We start from the raw sequence: 27,243 nt of genomic DNA, 5'->3' as shown, positions 1-27,243 counted from the left end.
TTAACATTTTAGCATTTTATAGATTATACGGATAACGGATTAGACTTCAAAACCATTGCGATACCGTCGATACCTAATGATTTACGATGGTGAAAGACAGTGTTTAATCATTCGTTGCACCTATACATTATCTACCTAATTAGATTTGCATTAATCATAATAATGTCATTGTTATCTGGTGATTATTAACGTAGTTATATTATGTAGTCTACTTTTGGTATTGGACGTAGGCTACCTATCTATTTCTCGCACCGCGAAAATGATGACCTAAATAAGTTATAAAATATAATATATTATAAAGAAGCTATATTCTATTATACAACACCAAAAGAGTTTCAAAATATCGATACTCTTTTTCAGTAATAAATAAATTATAGAAATAATTAGTTCATAAGCATAAAAATGAGCCATGAGACATGTCTTATTAATGTGCATGCTTGAATGTATTATAATATACATATTATAATATATCAGCTATACTTGATAAAGTCTAAAAAACAAATTAACTTTAACTGTAACTGTTTACTCAATACACGCCGAATTAATATTATATTATAGTTATTGAGGATTAAATATAAATAAATAGAGTCCGAAGCTTTCTGAGAATCTCCAAAAAATGTCTTAAACTCTTACCTATATAAACGAAATAATAAATAAAATATGCGCAAAATACTTATTCCGGAAATAGATTCGAAGGTACCCACATCATGAATCATATATTTGTTATTAAAGCTATTTTGTTTCATAACATAAGAATTACAAAATTAAGTTTATCTATTTATATACTAATTTACTTATATACTTCTCATTATAGGTAGGTAGTCAGTTATATAATAGTAATAACATTTTATAGGGAATAATAATATTTGCTTGCAGTTGGAGTTGGCTTCAAGTATTCTATTATTTCAAAAGCATTTTAATGAAATTGTGGTTCTTCAATGTATTTACATATAAAACACATAAATTATTAACTTATAAATTTATAAAAAATAGGCATTAGGAAATATTATTAACAAATGTCAGAAGTATAAAATATTTATATTCTATGGATATAAATTGCTTGAATTTTGTAAGAAAAATGGGTAGTCTATACAGCTCCACGCGCAGTAAATGCAATTATATTATGTAATATGTAATAATAATATATGCAAAACCAGAGTTTGAATTCACATGTATTTTCTTGTTTTTAATATTAAATGTTGTTTTTAATTTTTTATATAGGTTTGCCACTTAAGGAATGAGTTTTCCTGCCACGTCTATTATTACATCTCGTAAAATATATCGATCTTTTTTCCCCACGCCTTCGATAATTTAATAAATGCACTAGTGCGCATATTTTCGATTTGTTTTTACGGTATAGTCTACCTATCACACCAGTAATATACGTGGAAAACCAATATTGACATTTAATTTATATTATATAATTAATCATACGTGTCCACAACGATCTAAACATTTATTATTATTATATCACTTTGTATTTATGAATACAAACTTACATTTAATAGGCAAATAAAAAATATTATTACGCAATTATGTACTATTATTCTTATAACTAGAACCCAACAAAATGTATAGGTAGGTACATATTTAATGGTTCAATTTTTGGATCGAATTTTCGATGGATTTATATCTGCGTTAAAATAATCAAACACATGATTACAATATTTAAATATTATATATTATGCAATATGAACTATAATTCATTACCATAAATAAAAAATTATAATATGTAATACCCTTAAGTAATAAATAATAATTATAAGTTATAACCAAATTTGTTTTCAAGATAATGTGCAAGCGATTGTGACGTAAATATGTCTTTTAAATATTAGTTTTTAATTTTTATCCTTGTCTTGCGGCAAATGAACCATAATTTATTTGAATTAATAATATATAATATTAACAACTTCATGTAGCAAATTTCAAATATAATATAAATTATAATAATATTATGATTTAAAGATTAAATTATGAATTTTATGAACATGTACATTTATTAGAGTATAATGTTTTTGAACAATGGAAGTTAGTACGTGTCGTCATTGATGGCAAAAAAATATTAATTTGAAACTTTCGGAACTTTGGCTTAAGATTATAACCATTTGTGGTATTACGGTTCATAAGCCACGGCTGTAATATAAGGTTTCAATCAATATAGGTAGAACATACACAAAACATAATACCTACCTATAATATATATATTGTAACGGACACCGTAAAAAAATGTTACGAGCAAATAAAATAATAGGCAAGGGGACACGTTTTACTTGGTGTAGAAATTATAATTGACTAACGAAAACAGTCGGACAGAACTAAATTAATATTATATAATATATTATGCGCATACATACACACACACACACACGCACACTCATGCAGTTATGCACTTAATAATAAAATTATACTTGTACTGAAATAATAAAATCACAATTTTCGTCTGGCCACGATAGTCTTAAACGTAAATACACAATATTATATTGTATTGATAATTGTACAGCTGTATTATAATATGATAAAGGTACAATAACTGTGCAGGTCCTTTTGTCGGACGAAATACTCACCGAAAAGTCTACGTCGTCGGACGAACTTTCCAATAGCACCCTGTGCTTGTACGCGCGTGACTTGGCGGTAAATGCCATAAATCACAAAATCGGAGAAAATGAACGAAAACGCGTACAGATAACAGTGACCGCTGCTGCGGTATAATAATATATTATAAAAAGAAGGTTAGGTCAAGCTAGGTATAGCGTATAGGTATCGTACTTTCGTGTGTGTAGGCACTACGGAAAACGGTCACTCGGGTGTTGTCAAAAGACGGCGAGTGGAACGAAAAAAGTAACTCTTAATAGTAATGTATTTATTAGATAATTATAAAACAGTATTTTAGACGTAGCTATAATATTATACAGTCTACGTGAAACACCAACACAACACGTACAACTGATCGTACAATCGAAGAGTGCACTTGATCACTACTGACTCGTCTCTTGAAAATTATTGTGCAACGTCACTTATTTATCATATTATTAATATCACTTATTATTCTGTTGTAGCTATTAATATTTTTTCCTCACCGTTCGATTACGTATAATATATGATAATAATACTACTTCTATAACAGCACTACTACTACTTCTACTACTACTACTACTACTACTACTACGACTACGACTACTACCACTACCAGATACTACTACTAATAATAATAATAATAAGTGTTGAGGTATACACACAGTGCTATGACATCACTCAACCACACACACGTGCTCGTGAGATTGTCAAGTACCTACCTAGTTGAGTATAAGTATTTTAATAATTTTACTATCAAGTATTGAAATTTAACGTTAATAACTTATAATAATTGGTGTTAAATATTTAATTTTTTTTTGGTTTTTTTGATTTATTTTATATTTATTATACGTTGACAATCTGCGAATTGTGATTTCCAATTTCAATATTGAAGACGATCGTGTTAAAAATATGCAATAAAAACAACAAATATAGGTATGCAAAAATTGGCATTTTAAAACAAAGTTGGGTATAGTTTTATACAATTATTGAATGCAGGTATTACAGAAAACACAACTACAAAAAAAGGTTAGCTAGTGGTATAGAAACCAGTATGTACTATAGTACGAGTCGACTGTATTATTAATACTAGTATTTAATATTTATAATCAATAGTACTAGTGAATAGCGATTGGCACCACATTTATACAGTTTACAACGCTTTCGCAATGTTTAACACTAATTCAGTGATAATCGCAGAAAAAAATACTAAATGGCAAAAAAAGAGGGCCCTTTAAAATTAGCAGATAGCAAAAGATTAAAATTCGAACTAAATATTATGATTAACAGGATAAATTATGAACGCCGGTGCTTGCGTGTAGTAGACGGTCTACATTTACTTTTAAAATTAGACAATCATCAAAATTACGTTTATTAAAATGTTATTTTAAAATATGACAAATTTTTATTGAAAAAACTGGTCAAAATGCAAAAATATCTGAATAAGTCCAGAAAAAGCACCAAAATCTAAAGAATCGCAAAATTTTAATTTTAATCTCAGTTCTCTAAAGTCTGAATCATGAAACAAATTTTAAGCTTACTCTGCTATTTATAAGCATTTTATAAAAAATATGAAAATAATATGAAATTCCAGCCCAGGTAATAACTTACAAAAAAAAAATGATATTGTAATACAATTTAATATTATGTAGGTACCTAATAAACAATAAAAATGAATTTTTTTTTTGTATTTGAAATGCAGAACCTATTATAGTGCTGATACTTACAATATATTATAATATGTACACGTATACGTATATTAATGGATAATATTAAATAAATATTGTTAGAACTATTGAAAATGATTTGGTCAAAATGTAGTGTAAAAATAAACCTTATTTAAGAAGATAAATATTAAAATGGCCAGGTGACATAATTTGGCCGGACTCGATATATTTACACAATGAGTTGCCTATCTAAAAATGTTATTTTGACGTTTGATTTACGGCATGTCGCGAAAGTGACTACTGCAGTTACAAGGCGTATACGTAATAAAAATGACTTTTACATTTTATTAAATATTTTAAAAACTAAACACTTTAGGCAAATGTTGGTTCCACCAACGTCTTTAGTGCATAAAAACACACCACATACGTACCTACAACAAAAATTCAAAAATATACTTTAAAGGTAAGTAAATCATTGTGTAAAGCAAGCAACTTTTACAAGTTTACGATAAGCAATTAAAGCGTGCCCGGCTTAATGACGTAACGCCTCTTTTTTAAATTAAAAATTAAACATTCTTTCAAATTAAAAAAAACTCATTTTTTTGTGTTTTGTACTCCTTTAAACACGAGTAGTGTACCTACCTATTCTCACAGTAAATACTTTGGTACACCAGTAATACAGGAAAGTTGATGTTGCGTATTATTACGGAGAGACCTTCGATTGCGTCCCAAAGTCAGGCAAACGACATGTTTCCCCCGCTTTTTTTATTTCCTGATTGCGTCCGATTGTAAAGTAGGCAGGCCTTAATAAATTACACTATTTAAAATACATATTATTAAGTTATGTATACAACAGTTATTATGTTATCATGATTTGAGATCGGGGAAATTAATTAAGCTAACAATTGCACATGATATTATATTGTAAACATTAAATTAATTTGTTCGTATCAACATAAATCAGCCTAATTAAGAATTAAGCTGTATTAAAAAATACATATTTTATTTGCTGGTGTTCTTAAAAATTGATAATAGGTAGTAGGTAATAAAAAAAACTTTACAATTAGTAATTAGTATTAAATAATATATACATATTATATAGGTCGTTATTAGATTTGGTCATGTTGGTTATTTATTTTAAAATAAAAAGGTTATAAGTGAAATCATTTTAAGATAAAGAATAACTATAAGAATAAAAAAATTAAAATTACATAATATTTTATTTTTTAGTAAAGGGGATAGGATTTTGTTTTTATACATCGTTATTTTTTTAACTATAAATTCATATTTTTTTTAAGGTACCCAGTTTTCTCTGTGTTTTAAAAAAGTTATTCAATCCTGACTTGACTTGTTTAAATACAGATCTGCACGCCACAGGTCCAACAATATGTTTACTCCGGCCCGATAAAAATTACGGACACACAACATATTAATATATTATGTTATTATTTTTAATCTAACCAGTTCGAGGCGCTATTCCACACTGTCTCTCCGTATTCCACGTAAACCTTGTGGGTTAACGCGTTACCGCACAATATATACCAACCAAACAGTTGAAAATGTTAAGCTATTCCACCGTGGTTTAGGTGGTTATTTAAATGGTTATTAATTACTATATGTAGTGAAATCATTTTGCCCAAACAATATCATTCAATTATTTTGGTGAATAACAAGAAAGCACGGACGTCCACACCGTAATAACGCTTTTAGAGGAAGCTATCGAAACATTGGAAGGCATAAATAGCCGAAATATGGATAACTCCGTCCGTTTGCATTACGATTCACTGCATAAACCGTGTACCATAATATCATATTAGTAAACAGCAAATTGTATTATAATACATCGGCCATATTATTATTATGAGATCGATGTAAACAGGTTAACCTATGTGTAATAACCTGCAGTAATAATATAGGTGTACCTATATTATGTAAAGCATAAAAATAAATATAGGTATAGGCAGATAAAAATATTTACCATAATTACTGTCGTCGTAGTAGGTTTAATTTTTTTCACGAAAGTATAATTACAATATTATTATACTATTATAATATCGTTAGTATTATTATTATTATAATTATTATTAAACTATGATGACGAGCTCACGTGAGCTGCACAAATTAATTTCGCCCGTTACGTTTTATCTGTCGCGCGCGGTAACGACGAGCTCAACGCCTCGACATCAACATTAATTATTTATAATAATATCGTTATTTAATATTATATTGCGCGTGAGGCCGCGAACGATATTTGCGCGTAATAATTATGGGTAATTATTATCTTTGGTCGACGACGACGACTGCCGTCGATCGTTTTTCGTTCACACTCCTATAATAACGGTCTTGTTATTCGAAGGCGAAACACGAACGTCCGTCCAAACAGTATTACACGAAGAGCGACCGTTCGACGTCGGCGGTTGCGGTGCGGCTGGCTAACATTGAAACTCGCGCGGTCCGCCGGAACGATATAGCGTCAGCGTGGGTTCGGACTGTCTTACTCGTCTCTGTTGTGTAACGTTCGGGTGGCAGCGCTGGTAGGAGGCGGCGGCGCGCGGCGCACGATATTCTATACGTATAATACGGTATAAGGGAGCCGCCTGCTGCAGCGGTCGCCACTGCCGGTACCACCACGCACTTCCGCAGTTCCACCACTAGGGCCACTGGCCTGCTGCGGACCGTCGGTCGTATAATATATTAATAATATAATATAGGAACGATACGACCATAGACCTATAAACTAGTCTGTGGATACGACCACGGTAGACGGGCCTGCTTGCTGCGGTCGGATAGTCCAAAAAAGAATATTATCTTATTATTTACTGTGATTATATTCGACCTAAACCTGAATTTTGTCACCGACGTACAGGGTATATTATTATTATTATTATGGTGGGGGGCGCGGGGAGCCCCTTTTGTTTTTGAAAAATATGTAGGTATGCCTATATAGGGGTAACGGGGGTAAATGTATAAACATATTTTGCAATGTCATGTTATTATGTAAAAATGTCCAAATAACATATTAAATAAAAAAGCATTAGCTTGTTTACAAATTAAAATTAAAATTTGTCCCAAAATAATTACTAACAAAAATTTTTGGGGTAAATGGAAACGGACATCTCAGTTTTCATTTACTTGAATACAAAAATGTCAGAAGGGAAAGTAAACAAATTACCAGTATGTATTATTTTTCATTTCAAATGGTTGTGATATGTGTTTTTACATTTACCCCTTCTAATATATATGAGGTATATCGGATATCCTTGTCAAAAAAACATATTTTAAATATTGCTAATATTATTATATTATCCTATTAGAGTCCAGCAATTTCAACCAGTAGCCCCGCCAGTCTTAGAAGTTATTCAATATAATATATTTTTCTAAGAATTCACTTTTTTTTAATTATGTAAAAATAATTCCAAATTCATAGATAATATTATGTTAAGGCAATATTTTACTAATGTGAACCGCCGAAGAAAAAAGGTTGGGCACCACTCTCCTAGTCTACATATTTTTAATATTTAGGTACGCACATTTTCCTCAATTTTTTTGAATTTCCCTTCAATTCGAACTCGACTGACATCACGGTGATGGACAACAAACACACACCATTTATATATATTATTTTAACGAAGGGATATTGTTGTTGTTCGGTGAAAGATCGAGCCAAGTAATATCGTTCAGAGATAGACACTGAGGGTAGGATCATGGTTGAAATATATTTCAATCATGGGTAGGATACAATATTACGGACGGTTGCGAAACGATGGCGACGGCGCGCGCGACATACCAGAAAACCGGTTACCTCAATAAAACGCGTTACCGTGAACCACCGCCAGTGTGAGAAGTTTTTCGAGATAATAAAATTATATCGTAGGTAGGTAGCTCGTTGCTCGTATAATATATTATATAATATTATAATTTATAACAACTAACCAATAAGAATAATATTATTTACTGAGCGGTCGAAATATGATTATTATTGTCATCTTATAATACAATATTATTATATAATTTTTATACCTAATGTGTTTACGTGTAAGTCTGCGAGGAAATAATTTGCCAACAAAAGTTGACAAGTTCAACCACACCCACGATTGGATGACATTGTGTTTGTCTCCCCCTCCCCCCCCCGGACAAAATTCGATATCCCACCGACCACGGATAGCTGCACTGCTGCTGCCGTCACCCATCAGCCGTAGCAAATACATATTATTATTATTATCATTTATTATCGATCTCAGGTTACGATATCGAAGACCGACAACATCGTACGTCCTGCAACGACTTCTGCAGTTGTAGGTCAAACCTATGGCCGAACTAACTCAAGACCCGAACACCTAGACGGTATTTATAACAATAATAAAGCATAGGCGTGCGCTTGCACACCCTATTGGCTGGTAGAAGACACTCTTTTTAGACGGTACCTATATACGGATACCAAAGTCAAAAAAATAACAACTTTTAGAAGAATAAAAAAAAACAGAAAATATGAGTAGGTGTTTACGGTTCAATCATTTGAAAAGAATCGTGATATTATAATATTCGATATCCTTTACGATAAAACGTTTTTATAAAAATATATTATACGTCTTAAAACAACGTTTAAAACCTAATTATGATTTTTCTAATCAGAAGCAGTATACCTAATATAATAATTACAATAATAATAATGGTAATCGTAAATATTTTTTAGGCAATATTATAGTATATGATCGTAAAGTTTTTGGGAAGCATATTTTTATAATCAGGTGGTGCCTTCGATCAAAGTTGCAGCGCACGCCTATGAATTATAATATTAATATATCCCGTTTGTACATAATATTATGTTGACTTACATACAGAATTATATTAGTTGTATTATTTGATAGCCAACCGGGACCGACAGGCAACGTTTAGTATTTGGTAAAACATAAAATAATAATAATCACGCGAGAACCGGCTTTTCGAACATCATCATCTTCTCTTACTCGGCCGTCGGTCGGCGCGATAACCTTTCCGTTCTCGACGGGTTTTCGTCGGTGTTCGTCGCCCCGATTATATTATTATTGTATAATATTATTTTGATCGCGTGTATACTGTATAATTGCTGTTAGTCTTCGAGCTCGTGTAACATATTCTATAATATTATATTGTTGTATCAATGTATATATCATCGGTGGAACAGTGTACCCAGAGGTTAAAGGGGGGGGGACGGGACGCAGGAGGACTCAGTCCCCCTACTTCTGACAGCGGTTAAAAAGCGTCCACTTAAACAAATTAGGATTTTATTTATCAGACATAATGCATAAAATTATATATGGAGACATTAGTCTGGAATTTTTTTCCACTTTAACCCTTGAGTGTACCGATAAGATGCGCGTCCGCTTGCTCAGATAAGGCTATTGATTTTATATACTTCCGAAGGTGGCGGCGCTAGCTCGTCATCGCCACTCGCCACAATATTGCACCGAACTTTAGTAAATTATAGTACCCAGCTATTAGTGGGTACCTATAATAATATTATACATGATATATCGATTTTTAAACTTTTTTCGCGGCTGAGGTTCCTATAGTTATAATAATACCGGATGATACGCAAGACTGCACTGATTATTTCAAAAACTGTTAACGTTTTTGAAAACATTTTGCTTACATAACTTTAAGTCATTAAAATACTACATTAAAAAAAAAAAAAAAAATTATTATATTTTATCGTTGTATGTTTCTAATTGTATTCCTTTTTAATGATGACATGGTATCGGTATGTATTATAAATTCCTTACTCCAAAGCAGAATATGGAGGATAAATATTTGGAGTACTTCGATACATAAATCGAATTTTTAATAAGTAGTTTATGAGTTATACAAGTACCTAATGCCTATCTATGTGAATTTTGAGTTTATATGAGTGGAGCAGAATGGTATTACAGGCCTCGTGGGCCGTGGGTACTTCACAAGATGTTGGTTCATTACTTCGCTCATCAATACTTTATAAACTTACAACTAATATAAATTACTTGTACGAAATTGGATTTGTGTAGATTGAAATAATCCGAATAATATTTTACTCAGGAATATGAAATTTATGTTTTTTTTATTTATGTCATTCAAAAGAATCAAGAACTTAAAAAATAACACCGACAAAAAAAGTAAACATTTTTTTCCCAAAAATATTTGTTTGGAACGATCTAATATTTTCAAAATCATAAGTATTTTCTGAAATTATAAATTAGTGTATTATGGTAAATGGATCACTCAGTATATTATATTCCACATAGTGACATAATTATTATATAATATGTTTAAAACACAATATTACACTGTATAGGTAGATACCTACGACATAAATTATAATATTATGTAAAAGTTAAAAATGTTACTTTCATGATGCCGTTTTATAGTTTTTATATCATTTCAGATCATATAATATAGGTGAAGCTATTAGTAAATTTGGAATGCAACGGGTAAGAGTGTAATACAAGGCAAGCTGGTGGATATACCAGGTACTCTTGGAAGATATGAGGCTTATAATGTTTATGCGTGCCAGTGACCATCTAAAATATGCAAAATATGTGTTATAATAATTAGCATAATATATAACATTGGTACATAAGCGCAGTTGCAGGAGTGGCCGACGAGAAGACCTTCACTAGCCGCACCAGATATCTAAAACTATAAGCTGATCATAACGAATTAATTAATTATTATTGTGAATTAGGTTAGGTTTTGGTATCTGTAACTAATCAAAAAACGATTAAGACAAAAGTTGTTGTATTTTGTTTGTACTATTGTGTAATGTTAAAAGTTTTATAGATGATTTTAAATTTGGCTGATGTAAAAACATGGATTATGAATTTACTATCTAGCATATTTTACTGAATAAGTAATCATTTTATTTTCAAAAGCCAGGATATTGTATGAATCCTTTTATATTTTATTGTATCTACTACCCTGACTTAAAATATCGCGTTGACGTGTTGTATATATGGTCTATACGTTGGCCACACAACATTAAAATATAATAACAGAGAGATATGAAGGGACTCTTCTTCAGACGACAATAGATAGTCGTAAATAAAATTATTTAAGTATATGGTAACGATTTCAGATGAAAAATTTTATAACGACGATGCAAAAACGGTGTACAAATTCGCCGCGCTTTACAGGATACCATGCAATAAACGTAAAATTAATAATTATATTATATAATAGGTATATAACATAATAAAATAATAGGCCACAGCCCACAGCTAAAGAATCAAACTGTCAAGACACGTATTTCTATATCATATTATATTATATCGGTCGAAGAGGTTACAAAATCAAGAAAAATATTGCAGTACAAGTCTCGTTTAATACTACGATCGTTTCGATGTTTTGTACAGCGATCTATCACAGATAATCACACTTAATCTGTGGTTTTATTTACAATGCTCATTAAATATTTATGGGGGTCAAGGCTAAATTAGGAAAAAAGAAGCAGCATCCGCTCTATGCGGTAACTTTTGAGGGGTGGAAAGATTAAAACTACTTATCAACAACAAAAAAAAAAAAAAATTAGGTATTCAAATAATAATTTAGTAATAGTTGTTTTACTCAACTTCTTAATTACTATTACATTTTTTAAAATAATTTATGAATAATAAAAAATAACTTTTTTATTTTTTAGTTAAGATTCTGGAGAAGAATTAATTCAATTATATTAAAGCATATATTTTATTATCCCCAATTGTATTTTTAATCAGAAGGCAAATTATTATAATTTCCTCCATTAGTAGGTAGTAGGTACATATAATAACAATTGTTAAATTGTTTTTAGAAACAGTATCGTTACATAGTATAGAATTAGTTTAAGAATTAATTGTACTATACCTCGTTAACACGCAAGTGTGAAAAATCGTTTCCTGTCTTTAAAAAATTGTTTGAAATTATCATTGTTCTAGTAAACTCCTATTTCCCAATAATTTTTTTTTTGTACAGTTGTAATACAGCATAGCATTAATATATATAATTATTAACACTTCATAGATGACTGTTATTAAATATTACTTATTCCATAATATCATAATATTGGCTGTCGTCATTCGTTATTTTAATACAAATAAAATACAACAAAAATACGCACGATAACTCATCGCTAAATCATAATAATATGCTTTTATAAGAATAATTATGTTTATAACGTGGTAATTTCATTATTTATTGTCTCTGTGATTTATAGAAGTCGAAATTAAACTCTTTATGTATTATAATTTATAATCAAATAACATTCATAATTTAAACTACAATTTACATTTTAAATATGAATTCTATTAAAACAAAATATACATGCATAGGAACGAGTGTGACGTAAATTGGACATTTAGTAAGTAGGTTTAATATATCTGATAAGATAACAAAAGTAAATAGACCTACAGACAAACTTCCATTTAGGACATATTAATTATTTATTTTGACCTTATATTATTATTTACACAATTGATTGCAACACAAATACAATTTTCAATCGTGTACAGTTATATTATTCACATTTTATAGTTATTATACTCCATTTATCATGCGATATACTAAAATATAACTAATTATGATTAATGTTTAGTATAAAAATTTATAATTATATTATAATATAATATATATATTATAAAAAAGATAAAGAATAATATTTTTGAGGGAATGGCATATCGATTTTATATTTTATTTTTATTTGACTTTGTATTCGACTTTCAAAATAAACAAAAAAATGTTGTAAATAGAAAATTATGTCTACATTGTTTTGAGACAATATTTAGACAAATCAATATATCATCCACTCAAAAATGTTATTCTCTATCTTTTTTGTAATGGGTGATTTTACTCTAAGATTACTTTAAAGTATAGAAAAAATAATTCTGAGTAAATGTGTTTTGTCTATGTTGCGCATGCGCCAGACAGAGAAAATAAATGGTGCACTGATATCCTCTGAACACAAAGTAAGTAACAAATGTAAAGTTATCTTTTGAAAATATCATGATATTATAATGGATGAAATGTAATTTCCAATCAGTAGATATTGGGTTGAATATTAATTTTGAAGTAGGTACTTAATCACTAATCTCTCTATCCCTCTAAAAAAACTGTTTATTTTAATTTTTAATTGTTGGTGGACGGTGGTTAAATTATATAGTATATTTTGTTTCATTACTCTAGTGACTTCGACCATTAGAAGTTTAACAAATTAGCTAGTTAATACCCTTCGCGTATCATAAAAGTAAATTTCCCTTTGCCAGAAAAAACAAAAAATACACCAAAATTGAAAAAATTATTTACTTACAGCAGAATATAAATATTTTTTTCTACATAATCGTAATTTTTCTCCATACATTTTTGGTAACATGGCGCAAGTTTCTTTAAACTTTCTTGGTATCTAAAACGGTATGTCTTTTCTGCCGTGAATTAGTCAGTAATTTTGAAAGTTATTGTTTCACTCGCTTATGAACAATTTTCCTCCCAGAAATTTTTATAATGCCAAAAAATAAATAAATTAACAAATGTTTGGTTTTGTTTATAATATGTAGGTTCACTTAACTGAAAACTGTATTCAACCCTTCACTAAAGTTTACTGTTCTACAAGAATTTGTTTTTCGGGTTATCAAAATTAATGAGAACATTCACGATAATGATATAGAAATAATGTATTCTAATGACACTTGGCTGTAGTCTTCAGACATTACTCTAAGATTACTGTTTATTTATTTAATTTCTTATACATAATATGAATACTGGTTTCCATTGAGTAGTCTCGTGTGTGTGTGTGTATGGGAAGATTCTATAATAGCCATCGAATAATGTGTTTTTTAAATAAATTAATAAATTGGAAGATTTATTATATAAGATGGTATTTTATTGTTTTGTTTGGTTCCAGTTATTTCGAAATGTCTGCTAGATGTGGTTTTTTTAGATCTTTTTTATAATATACAATCTGGCTTGTAATAAATTATGGGTTTTCAAATAATAATAGCGAATTTAATTTTTTTTTATGGGTAACACATTGAGTTCTTTTAATAAAGTTTTCATTGAACACATTTGTTGATTATTAAAAAATACTTACCCTAAGAATTTTATTTTGACATATTTGTAACTGTAATATTATGGCATTATCAAATGCACCACACCCTGGCATATTATACCATACTACCATAGTCCACAAGAGATAAGTGATCTCACCAACGCCAAAGATAAGCTTTGCGTAATTTAGTACCTATGTTTCAAAACTTTATTTAGGTTCCTTAATACATAAATCATTATTTTCAATTTTTTTTTTCTTCTTTTTTATTGATTAATTTGATCAATTTTTATAAGTGTCATCAATGGGTGGCTGCTTTTATCAAGATATTCATGTATTTTGTTTTTATATTTTAGCTAATACTCTTATTGTACCCACGAGGTACAGATTGTGTATGTAATAATAATAAAGAAAAAAAAAAAAATTTGATCAACTGTATTGGATTATAAATTTCTGAACAAGGGTGAGCCAATAAGGGCGGAAAGCATGCTTAGGTAAAACTTGATTTTTCTCATTAAGTTTAACTTGATTTTAACTTTTTAATTTTAATTATTCATCACCATTAAGTTTATCTTGATTTTTCGAATCAGGATATTGACATGAGATATCTACAAAAACATTACGTTTGTGTATATTATGAAAAATTCTGTAATAAGTAAATTAAACGTTTTTAACTTTTGAACGTTGTGTTTCAATACAGGAGTGTACCTTTATTGCCTATACTTTACGCCGTACAACACACTATAATAATACCAGATGAGATATTAATATAGTTACCGGGTCTTGGTGTTACGGATATTGTCGATTTATTTTTAGGGTATTAGTTGTTGTCTAAACACTTTATCTGTCCCAACTTCCAGATTATGTCTTCTATAATATTCCACGAAGAATCTAAAAGTAACGGTTTATAATTTACTATTCCTATTTAATTTTATGTATTTTTCTCTATATTGTATAATAAAGTAGGTATAAAAAAAATTATTAAAATGTGATTAATAATCAAAAAAAAAGCGCGAAATATGCATTCATTACACATAACAGTATAACAGGTAGAACAGATGTATTATATTTAATTGGTGCTTATGTCCTACACATTTTGGCGCAAATGATATTATGTCATTTTTCAATTTTGGCACTTTTGGCGCTTATGTCGTATAGCCCAAGAAATTATTACATTCTTTTACTCTCATAAAATAAAATACGTTTTATAGTATTTTAACGTTTGGAAGTTGTAACCTAAGTTTCTATTTTAAGAATTTGATCTGATTGCCTGTTAAGTTTACTACCACGTAATATAAATGATTCTATTAAAATACAATTTATGTTCGTTTCCGTTTCTTTTTCATACCTTTATCCCATTCGGGTTTGGTCAGTACATACAAATATGTAAATCCTACTATTTGAGTATATCTCGTATAAAATGTCCACTATATTGACGAGATTACGAGAACGGATGAATAATTAATCTCTGAATTAATCCCATATAGTCTTTTACCTTCCGTTATTGGAATTATTACATTTGTGTACCTACAAACATTTATTATACCATTTCGTAAGAATCGTAAAAACAAGAACATCAAAAGGTATTATTGTACAATGATTGATGTGGTCTGGACGCTGTGTGACGCTGTAATAAAATTTGACCGCAGAAATCGAAGTTAATAATGCACACGCTATTGTGATGTACCCGCATTATTATATTATTATTATGCACCACACCTTTTCGTAACGCCAATTCGCGGTCACGTGAACGTGCATTTTTATCATCCACTGACTCAACGTTTTAATTTATTACTGTAAGTACCGATTTTCTTTTTCGTAGTTTAAAAAATATAATGACGATGCTTTTCTCATAATATTATAGTTTGTTTCTAGTTTATTATAGTTATTTATTTCCACTATCGTTTACATATACTCTGTTATCAGTAGGTATAGCCGCACTATAGAATATTATGACGGGCAATGCCTATATATAAATATTCAAAATAATGTGGTTAGAAGTGTCAGTTAGGGGAGGTTTCGCTATAATTTTATATTACACTATGTAAGACTAAAATGTTCAATGTATTTTTTCTGCAGTTATTTCACTGAGTTTAAGAAAAGTGATTTTATCATATTAAATCTATTAATATTCTTAAATGATTTTTCCCGTTATTACTTATAAAATATTATTATATTAATGAGTAACAGCTTATAAATTAAAACGAGTTATAACTTATAGCCTCTTTAGACTCGTGGTAATATAATTTTGATGACTGTTTTGCATGATTAATAGTTGAGTATAACAAAAACCGTGTCGTGTTAGTTTATTATTTCATCGAATATAAATATACAGACTGTGTTTATCTACTAAGATTTGGTTGATATTTTGTTTTTCCTTTGCAAAATGAGAAAAATCTTATGCTAGATGAATATTAATTGAATCGATTTCAGTTTGAAGAACAAAAAAAAAACAAATTTATAGTGTTTGTATATGTTGCCTACACAAAACGCCTACAATGAAGCATTACGTTTACGTGGGCAGTTAAGAACAAATTAGTATCCGACATTTTTGACATCCTGCATTCCTGCGTTATTATTTAAAATTATAATACTTGAATTTAATGACATCTATTGATGGTCTTGTTATTTGTATATTTTGTTTATTATAATAATATTTATGATTTATTTCATAAGAGATCATATATGTACTAAAGGTACTTATTACTTGAATAATTTGTTAAGACTTTAAGATTTTGTTTTATTATGAATTAATTGATTTTAAACATCAAGTATTAATAAATTATATTTATTGAAATACCTTATACTTCAATCTATGACGTTTTGGTTAGATAATAGTAAGATTAATTGAATTTGTTTAATATTATTTGTTTATTATAATTTAATCATAAATGATGGGCGACAATATTTGTAGTATACGATATTATTATATCCATTATATTATATTTATTCCAATTAATCCCGGTAGAAATAATGAACAAAATTTATTTGTAATTAGAAAATATAATATATAATCTTATAATATAGGTATGCACAATACATTTATATTATAATACGAACAGTTTGTTTTCGATTTTTGATGTTTTTTTCAACACAAAGTACCAGACAAAATATAATACTACAATACATAACGATAATAATAAAAAATATTTAGATATTGACTCCTACAATATAAATCATAATATAAATATGTTTCGGAGTAGAAGGTTTTCCTTTATAAACAAATAATGATACTCGAGCACAAAAGCTATATAAAAATGATATAACCGCTCGAAGACGTATAATTTACATTTATTTTAATTAAAAAAAAAATACTTGTATTCTTGTTTTCCTTTATAATTAAGCCATTTAAATAAAACTAGTAAAAATTATACAGTATAATAATATGTTAGCACAGATATAAAATAAGATATATGATACTAACAAATAATACATTTTTTTCTTATGTTGTTTATTTTTGTATAAAAAGAAACTACCTACCTAAGTTATAATAAGCATAACATTTCCACTGAAAAACAAACAAACACATAATTACATCACTACAGTTTTATAAGCATCACAGATAATGTACACCCAATTTATTGATTTTGCATCACTCGTTTGCATTTAATGCTTATAAATTCTAATTTATTACTTATAGCTATTATTTGTAAGCTATTTGGAGTATTGATATTTATTGATGAAAATGTCCAGAAAAATATTCAGTAAGGATAAGAGTGGATGTAAGGAATATAGATTAGACAACTCATACAATTATTTTATTTTCGATCTATGTGTATAATAACATTTTTGGCTGTGAGTAAAGCACTTTGAAAATTATATAAAACGCTCTTAAAAATTGTTCTTATTGTAGCAATTTATTAAAAAATATCGAAAATATAATATAGTCACAATTGATTTTAGAAGCGTTGATAAATTCGTCGATATACGCACATTTAAAAATAATTAATTGTATAATATCAATTCATAAAATGTTTATCTCTAATACTTAAGTCATGAAATTTGAATACAAGATTTCTTATATTTTTTTTTTGAGCGTTTAAAACAATTTTTGACATTTAACTATTCAAAAAACAATAATGAAAAAACTTGAAAATTCCATTATTACTTAAATTATAATTTTTGATATATATTAGTAATTACTCATACGATAAAATTCTCAATATAGGTACTTAAAACATTTTTTATTTTTTAGTTTTTGTGTTATATTGTTAAAGTGTTGATAAAATAAGTTTTTGCATGGTTAAAAAGTTTGAAAATTTAAAACTGAATTCCTCATGATAGTTGTACTCAAAGAAACAACGTGAATATCGAAATACATATGCACATTTTTTTAATAAACGTTTAAAAAAAATGTTTACAAAATTGTAAGAATCATGAAATTTTAGAAATTCTTTTGTAGTTAAAAATAAATAAGATATTTAAATTTTAAGAATCAAGGCCTAAAAATATAATACAAACTTCTCAATAAGTAAAATTTACAAATATTTTCAAATTAACATGTACAATTTTTTCAAGTTTAATTTTTACGATTTTGGGTATTTAAGAACAATTACGTTTTAAGTTATTTTGTTGTTATTTAAAAAATAATTATTCCTAAGACCTTAGGTAGTTAGGTATGCTATTATTTATTGTACACATTACGTTTATAAAATATTTAGATTAATAATTTAAGATATTGATACGTATCATGCACCATTTTAGGTGCATGATTTATAGTTAATAACATCTAGTATATTATTAGCAGAAATTAATTCGACCTTCTGTAGGTATCACTAATATAAATATAAATGCACGATACCACATCTTTATAAAGACAGAGGTGATAGAACTTCTTCACTCAGAAATCAGAATCGATTTTCATCGTAACCATCGTATCTATCAGCGAATTCGAATTTAACACATCTAGTGATATACACAATGACGAAGTACACTCAACACCATTTTCTATGCAGCATAAAAGTTCTTCTGGTTTTATAACATTTTCATTACATTTTTATTACATTTATATTTAATTATAATATATTATTTATTATTTTTTCGACTTCATATAAAATATTAGTTATTAGAAAATTTATCGTTTCGTTAAAATCTAGTAGACTATGAAATGTATTAATATATACGGTTATTGGGCGATTGTAAACTCTCCCGATTTTAATGATATGTAAACGCTCCCGATGGTAAATGCTCCCGGGTTTAATCTAATACTACCTGACGGGAACATGTAAACTCTCCCGGGTCTACTTCAGTACTACTAAGCTAGAGGAGCATGGGACATTATTCGTATAACAGAGTTGGTAACACTAAAATAATTCTCTTAATAATAAAAATCATTGTTGCTGTGAGCTATAATATATTATAGTCAAAATTCTACTTTTTATGGTAATTGGAACACACTGATTTCAAAAAACTTAAGGCATAAATAATTAATATTTAAATAGAAAATACAGATTAACAGTACCTAATAAAATTGATAGTAAAAATTTTAAATGACATTCACAATCTCTGCAGTTAAGGCAATTTATAGAGTAGCAATTACATTTAAAAAAACTCGGGAGAGTTTACAGATTTCCTTCAGGTAAACATAAAGTTTACCCGGGAGAGTTTACACATTTCCTTCAGGTGAACATAGATTGACCAGGGAGAGTTTACCATACAATCGTGAGAGTTTACCACCACCCCGGTTATTGATAAAAATCGGATTTTTCTTAAGATTTATAGTTTTAATATTAATACGGGAACTTTAAGAGGACGTCACACCCACATGTGTTGTCTCCGTCTTACATAATATTATGTACAACATAGCAAAAGCTGTTTTGCGCGCGACAATTTTTATTTTTCTGTGTTTGTAGTAGTGGCTTCAAAATTGCTGAATATATAGGGTAGAAAATTATCTACGCAACATCATGCCTATATTTTAGATAACATAAATACAATAAAAGTTATTTGCTTCTAAACATTTTGTTTTTTTTTCATTTGCTTATAAAAAATGATTGGATAGTGCTATTAAAAAATTGCACGGATAAAGTTCTTCTTTACGTGTTGTGGAAATTTGGTAATTCTGCGACAAATATAGTGCGAGAAAAGTTGTCCCTCGCAAAACAGTTTTTGCTATGTGTTACATTTGTAAGACGCAGTGGCGCTGAAGTGTTTAAAATATACTATGACAATGTATGTCAAGGGGCCCTATAATCTCCCCCTTTTTAAGAGGTATAAGAATTAGATGCAATCAAAGCACCTACATATAATTCAATTCTAAAAAAATTATTTTTACATTTTAATGTAAATTCTGGATCCACAGCAGTATTCTCTGCAGTAGCCTACAGTAGGCCCTCATCTAAAAAATCTACTATGACATACGTTATAGACAAATTAAGTGATCGGCGACACTGGTAAGACAGAGACAACACATGCGGGTGTGACGTCCTTTTAAAATGTTATATTTACATATTATTATAATAAAATATACAGTAGATTCCCATTATGTCGAACTTCGATATCTCGAATTTTCTTGTGATCTTGAATTTAATTTAAATGCCCTTGAAATAATTACCATTACAATAAAACTCGATATCTCTAACTTTTTTCTGTCCCCCGTGAGTACCGACAGAACAAGAGTTAACTGACAACTGTACCTATATTTTAACGATGGACTGGAGTTAGAACTATATGATAATTAAGACTGGTGTTTTTGAAATACGTGAACACGACCGTATGATACGAATATTTTACTTTTCGTTGAGTATAATATTTTAAAATTCGATGTCGATTAAAAATATTATCATGTCGTCTCATTTCGTAAAATAATTTACCATATTTTATATATCCATAGCTGTAGCCTGTTTTGAAGTTGGTAGACGCTGCAGCTGGTTGCTACACCATAACGATTTCTGTTTTAAATTTTCATGTAAACGACGTGCGTAAACAACTTGTAACAAAAGTGCCGCTGCAGTGTATATAATGTAGGTATGCCGTGTACTGAACACGATCGCTTGGATACACCACTGTAACAAGTGGCAAGTGGCGAGAGTGGAGGTGGTGGCGCCAGCGCAGTGTGCGCTTACTAATACATAGGTATATGAAAACATCTGTGTTTGACTTGCGCATCTGTAGTTCTCGTCTAAATTTATACTTATAATAATACAGTATAAGTATAATGTATCTACGCTGAATTTTTTGGAATAAATGCGGTATCTTTTGGGAATGAAAAAAAATAAAGACCAGCACCTGTTGCCTGTGCGTTCACTCTAAACGGATCCGGTTGGACGTTAACAGTGAACCAGTGCAATGTTATTATAATAATTATTTAAATATTATTATTTTTTTTAGGTAATAGTAATTGATCATTGCCACATGGTCGTAATTTCTCGATATAGGTAATATATTTATATATAATACGGAGCGTTGACACGGAGAGTTTAACGAACCAATAAGTCTTCCAAAATCACACATTATCGGCGCTACATGCGCGTGTACCTATATTATACGTAAATATACTTACATATTATTTTTCGTTTAAGTATATTAAATAAAATAATGTGAAAGTAGAAATACAGCGGCGTTGCAGTGGCCCCGAGTCAACGGTGAAATCGTATATGTATAGGTATATATTTTTTTCTTCATAGAACACGTTTATTGGTAGTAATATAGGTATTATAATAATGTTAATATAATATTGTAATACACATATGTATTCTATAGTTGTAGACATTACTGAGAACTATTCAATATAACTTTTTATGAAATGTATTCGTTTTTGAGTTTGTATTTATAGCACATAATTCATTAGAATTCTATATAATATTATAATATAATTTAAACTGGGGTACACCAATAATAATTTTAATACAATGGCACATTACATTCTATTATAGTATTATGTAGGTATGTTTACTTTTATAGTAATAGATAATATTATTATTTATTGTGTTGTAGACTATAGTAGTTGGATCTAGTGAAAATAATGCGCATCTAGTATCTACCTAACACTTTTAATAAGTGATTATCAACAAATTGTACTTCAAACTCTAAACAATAAAAAAATAACTTCGTTTTCATGCAAAGTTATTTTTCTACTTAATATTTATACAAAAATGTATGTTGATATAAAATGACATAATTTGATAAAAATTTACTAAAAATCTTAAAATCTGTAAATAAAAGCCAACAAAAAACTATTAAATTTGAGTCTTTGTAAATTATTTAAATGACGTACTAAAAAATCTTTTAATTTCAATGAACAAAATAAATGAACCTTCTTTTGGGGTATCTGTAAAAATAGGTTTATTTTGTTTAAAAATTATTTAGATGACTTTAAATTGTAAATTATTTACGTTTTTACGTAGTACAACATTATATTAAATACATAACACGTGTGCTGTATACTAAGTTCTGTAAGTAGGTTCTAACAATATAATTCATTGTAGTAGCAATTTGAAATTATAATTTAGATTGATAGTATTGAATAATTAATTTTTCACGTATAGGTTAATCGAATTAAATGAAATATCAATAAATAGCTGTGATTATAAAATATGTTATTTTATTCACGGTAAGCCGAATATCGACCTATAATTATTTAATATTATTTTGCCCCCACGCGTTCTGCAGTGATACTCATTATCTACTTGAATAAATAAATAATATAACGCAATTTAAAACGGATCATATTATATTACTATACATTTTAGACCATTTAAAAAGAATATATTACATCGAAGGTGTTTTATCTGTAATATATAAACATATTTCAATTTTAGTTCAATTCTAAATTAGTTTAATACGTATAAGCCAGCTGCAAAATGTAATTTAAAACATAGCATAAGTGCATTGTTTCTAATTTATATTGTAACGAATTAGTATAACATATAATAGTATAAAACAATAGTGAATGAATAATAATATTTTATATGTAGGTAGGTATATAAAAAAAACAATGCGTTTGTATTTCACAAAAGTTACCATAATGTTAATTGATATGTGAATCACGTCTTACGTGGCAGATACGGTAACGGGAATCGATGTGTACTTCTATTTTAAAATTGAACACTATAAATTAAAAACAAATCATTTTTAAACTATTTAGAGTTGAGATTGTTTTACTGAAAAAAAAAACGGTTGAGGTTTTGTTTATAAATAGGGTCTTTGAAAAGCGTTAATCGTTTTATATAATATTCTGAAGTAATGGATGTTGTCGTATATAATATAATATGCTGCACCTTTCACCTTTCGGTGTGAATTCTCACACACACATTATATTAATATAATATAATAAATGTATGTACGGTACACCTCCCCAAACTTGGGAAAATCAATTGGCCCCTGGTGGTAACCGTTACACCAGTACCGCCATCGGCTTGTATTGGTTCTACAAACTATATCGACTGGTACCACGATTGTTATTATTACACCGTCAACGCCACAGGAAATTGACTTTCCCACTTTGGGGAGGTGTACAAATGTTTAAATTAGGATCACAAATTGTTACAAATAAAATAAAAATCGATGGGATATTATTTGATTTACATAAATAAATACATAATAATAAAACCTAACTTTGGTGGTACAGGGGTAATAGACCTCGCATCCACTATTTTTTTTTGTAGACGGCAGACGCGGGTTATGGGAAGAACTGTATGCCTCTTTACTTTTGTTTACGTATTCCTCGCTCCACTAAACGATGCTTAAAAACAAATGTAGGATTTTTTTTTAGAAATCCAATCAAAGTTAATATCGATTATTTTTCTTTTTCATTGAAATAAATCTACAATCTATACATTAATTTTTGTACAATAAGTAGGTTTGATAAGTGAATAATAAAAAGTTAACATTAATCGTGTGATTAGGGAGGATACCCAGTGGTAACACCCTATATAATAACGATTTAAGTATTCACTTCAGTCGTGTGTACTGACACACCCACGTATTTTAAAATAATTATTAATGTAATCATAACGTCATATTGATTCAATTATAGTAGACCGATAATAATTTAGAAAATTAATACCTAGGTATCCAAGAACCATGTTATTACAAAAAAAATATAAATTAAGTATAGTATAGCTATACACGTATACATTAAGCTCTGCGTTAAACGGTTCACTGTCTCAAAGTCACTAAATCAAAAAAAAAACACTACTATGCAGTTAACTATATATCTATAATCTATATGTATAATAATATAATTTAATCAAGCTTCTGCAGATAATAATCGTTTTAGTTGTACTACATAATGTAAAGTAAAAATAATATTTGTTTCATTACAAATTAAATTAATTATCCAAGTTGATAAATTGCCCAAGTTGTTGTTGTCAAATTGGATAAGATTTTCCTTAAAGTCGATACTTGAACCTCGCCGTGCGTAAAAGTCGTTTTTTAGAAATATTACATGACCTCGGCATAATATTATAATAGTACAGTACCACAATATACTGCATATAATCTGTATTTTGGCGACTTTTCAAAAAACGCTCCGTTACACGTTTTGGTATGTGAATACATTAGTACATACATTTAACCTGTCTCAACGATTACAGGAAATAGAGGTAAGTCTTACAATTATACCGTGATTGGTATATCGGTATAACTCATGATCTTCTTCTATATTATACGCATTGAGAAAAATTCATATCTCGTGAGATACATACGCAAATACGTAATAATATATAACATCTATTTGAGGGCATTGACATTTTTTTTTGCAATACGACTTTGCTGTCCAACAGGTTTCAATGACATTTTTGTTGAATTAGTTTTTATATATATTTGTGACATAACACTATGATTGTTTTCTGATGAAGTTTATTCGATACCAAATTTAAGAAGAATATCGCAAACTTCTAAAATAATATTTATATATTCGGATGCTTTAATTTGACAAATATTATAATCCTTTAATTCGTAGTCGGTGTACTGTATAAATACTATAAGGGAAGTTTGCCCATAATGAATGAAGGAAGTATGAATGGAGTAATTGTAAATTATTATTATTCGATGGTAAATACTCTTGAGGTATTTCTCAGTTATAAAAAGCGGCTATAGATAAAAATCTTAGTAATAAATCTCCCAAAAAAATTGATTTATGGCCAAACGACTGACATAATTTGTATTTTCGTATTACAAAATTGATAAAAATAATTCTGATTCATAATATTTGAGTTCAAATTTATCGGAATATCTGATAAACTGCAGCAGCAGAAACCGTCGATGAAAAGTTTGAAGCACCACTGATCGTGAATTATACCATAAACAGGCACAGACGTATTTATGTTGCTATAGCCGTTCAGACGGCGTATATAATTTAATAGAGTTCATAATAATAACTAATGTTTTAAGGGTAGACGAGAACAAAAATGCTGAGTTTGATATAAGCTCGCACCAGTGTTAAATCCTAATCGGAGGTCAGTATTTTGTTTGGGTACATTTTAGATTCTGAGCGTAGCGAAGGAATGTATTGATTTTGCAATGATGTGTGTTTTTTTCTGTCTGTCTGCAACAATTAGGATAGTAAAAATGATCGGATTTCTGAGATCAGCATCAAAAGTGTATCTAATTGGTACTTTCAGGATGTTAAAATTGAAAATTCTAAGTAGTTTTAGAAAGCGTCAAGAAAAACAAAAAAAGTAGTTATTTTTATGCAAAACCAATTTTTTAAAAAATCGATTTTATTTTACTGTTGTAACTAAAAAAACTAATGACCGTAGACTTTCGCAATTTTTACCAAATATTTATATTAGCATTTCAAATGAATGGTAACACGTTCAAAATATTTTGACTCTTTTTCAGCTAATTATAGCCTTGAGACATTTTTAGAAATTTGTAAATTTTTTTAAAATTATTCTTGATAAAAACTTTTTCATTAAATAAAAAAAATTGCAAATTTAATATAAGGTTCCTTATAATTTTTATATATATAAGTTCAAAAATATTAAAGATACATGTGCACGGTTATTTTTTATATGCATTCAAAGTTAAAATGTTGACACAAATCATCATAATTTCAAAAATGTTCAAGCTATTTTTTAATTAGAAATTTATATATTGTATTTTTCGTATACAATGATTTTATATCATTGAATTAAAATTTAACAACATCTATTACAGCGACCCACTTCTGACCTATACTTAACAGCAGAGCTACATCCACTTACCCGATTCTTATTTTTTGGAGGGGCTTAAAGGTAAAACGAATTGGGTAGTTAATACGTCTATGCCCAAGATAAGCCCTTCCAGCCCTTTAAGTTACATCGATATGGGTGTAGGTATTAAAGATGTCGATGAACCAAGTTTGAGCTTGTATTATACAGTCATTATAGACCATGGTAATAAACATAGGTAATATACATATACCTATGTAGATGTATATTATATAGTAATATATACGCATATACATATGTAGATCACTTAAAGATCTGTGAAATGTGTTAAAGTTCTGTGCGTATTCAATATTTAAACTTAGGTAGGATGTAGTTATCTACAAATATAATACACGCGGGGAGCGGAACGAGCACTGCGACTCTCGTCGGGTTCTCCTGCAGAGGTTCGGCAACAATATAGCTGCTTCGGCAGTCGTAGGTACCTACGTATCGGCTTATGTAAAACAACGATATTTTATATTACAATAGGTATTAGGCAAATCGTTGAGTGGACGGATATAGGTACATACTACAACATATATAATTATTATTATACGAGAGCGGACGAAACATAATTGTGATTCGGTGGATATAGAAAGTACCACTGTCGACCACGACACGTATGCACAATTATTTTATGTACACCGGCCAATTATTACATTATGTATAGGTAGTTATTATATACGTGTCGTGCATCGGGACTGCGGTGTATGATAATAATATTATTATCATAAAGATCGTCTGTTCTACGAAGCGGAGGAAACTCTAAGAAGAAAAGTGTAGTGGGCAGAAGGAAAGCATCCTCGAGAAATCAGAAAATTTGTAATCTCAGGATCATTGAGATATGACG

At 29.0% G+C, this 27,243-nt stretch overlaps 1 protein-coding gene across 3 annotated transcripts in view; it reads right to left on the bottom strand.

The window, feature by feature from the left end:
- Positions 1–21,090, bottom strand: part of LOC100161036 (ras-related protein Rab-38) — a 28,880-nt gene extending 7,790 nt beyond the window's left edge. Inside the window, exon 1 of one of the 3 annotated variants that reach the window (XM_016801261.2) lies at positions 21,072–21,090. In XM_016801261.2, the coding sequence (XP_016656750.1) occupies positions 21,072–21,074 (3 nt within the window). In that variant the 5' untranslated portion in view covers positions 21,075–21,090. Of the gene's footprint in view, positions 1–2,564; positions 2,993–6,216; positions 6,725–21,071 lie in introns of those variants that run through there. The other 2 variants (XM_003241824.3, XM_001950117.4) reach the window with 2 other exon arrangements.
- Positions 21,091–27,243: the final 6,153 nt, after the last annotated feature.

This window comes from Acyrthosiphon pisum, chromosome A2, assembly GCF_005508785.2.
Source record: "Acyrthosiphon pisum isolate AL4f chromosome A2, pea_aphid_22Mar2018_4r6ur, whole genome shotgun sequence".
In the NCBI taxonomy this organism is placed as follows: domain Eukaryota; kingdom Metazoa; phylum Arthropoda; class Insecta; order Hemiptera; family Aphididae; genus Acyrthosiphon; species Acyrthosiphon pisum.
The sequence above is the reverse complement of the archived record's forward strand: the minus strand, read 5'-3'. Positions and strand labels throughout refer to the sequence as shown.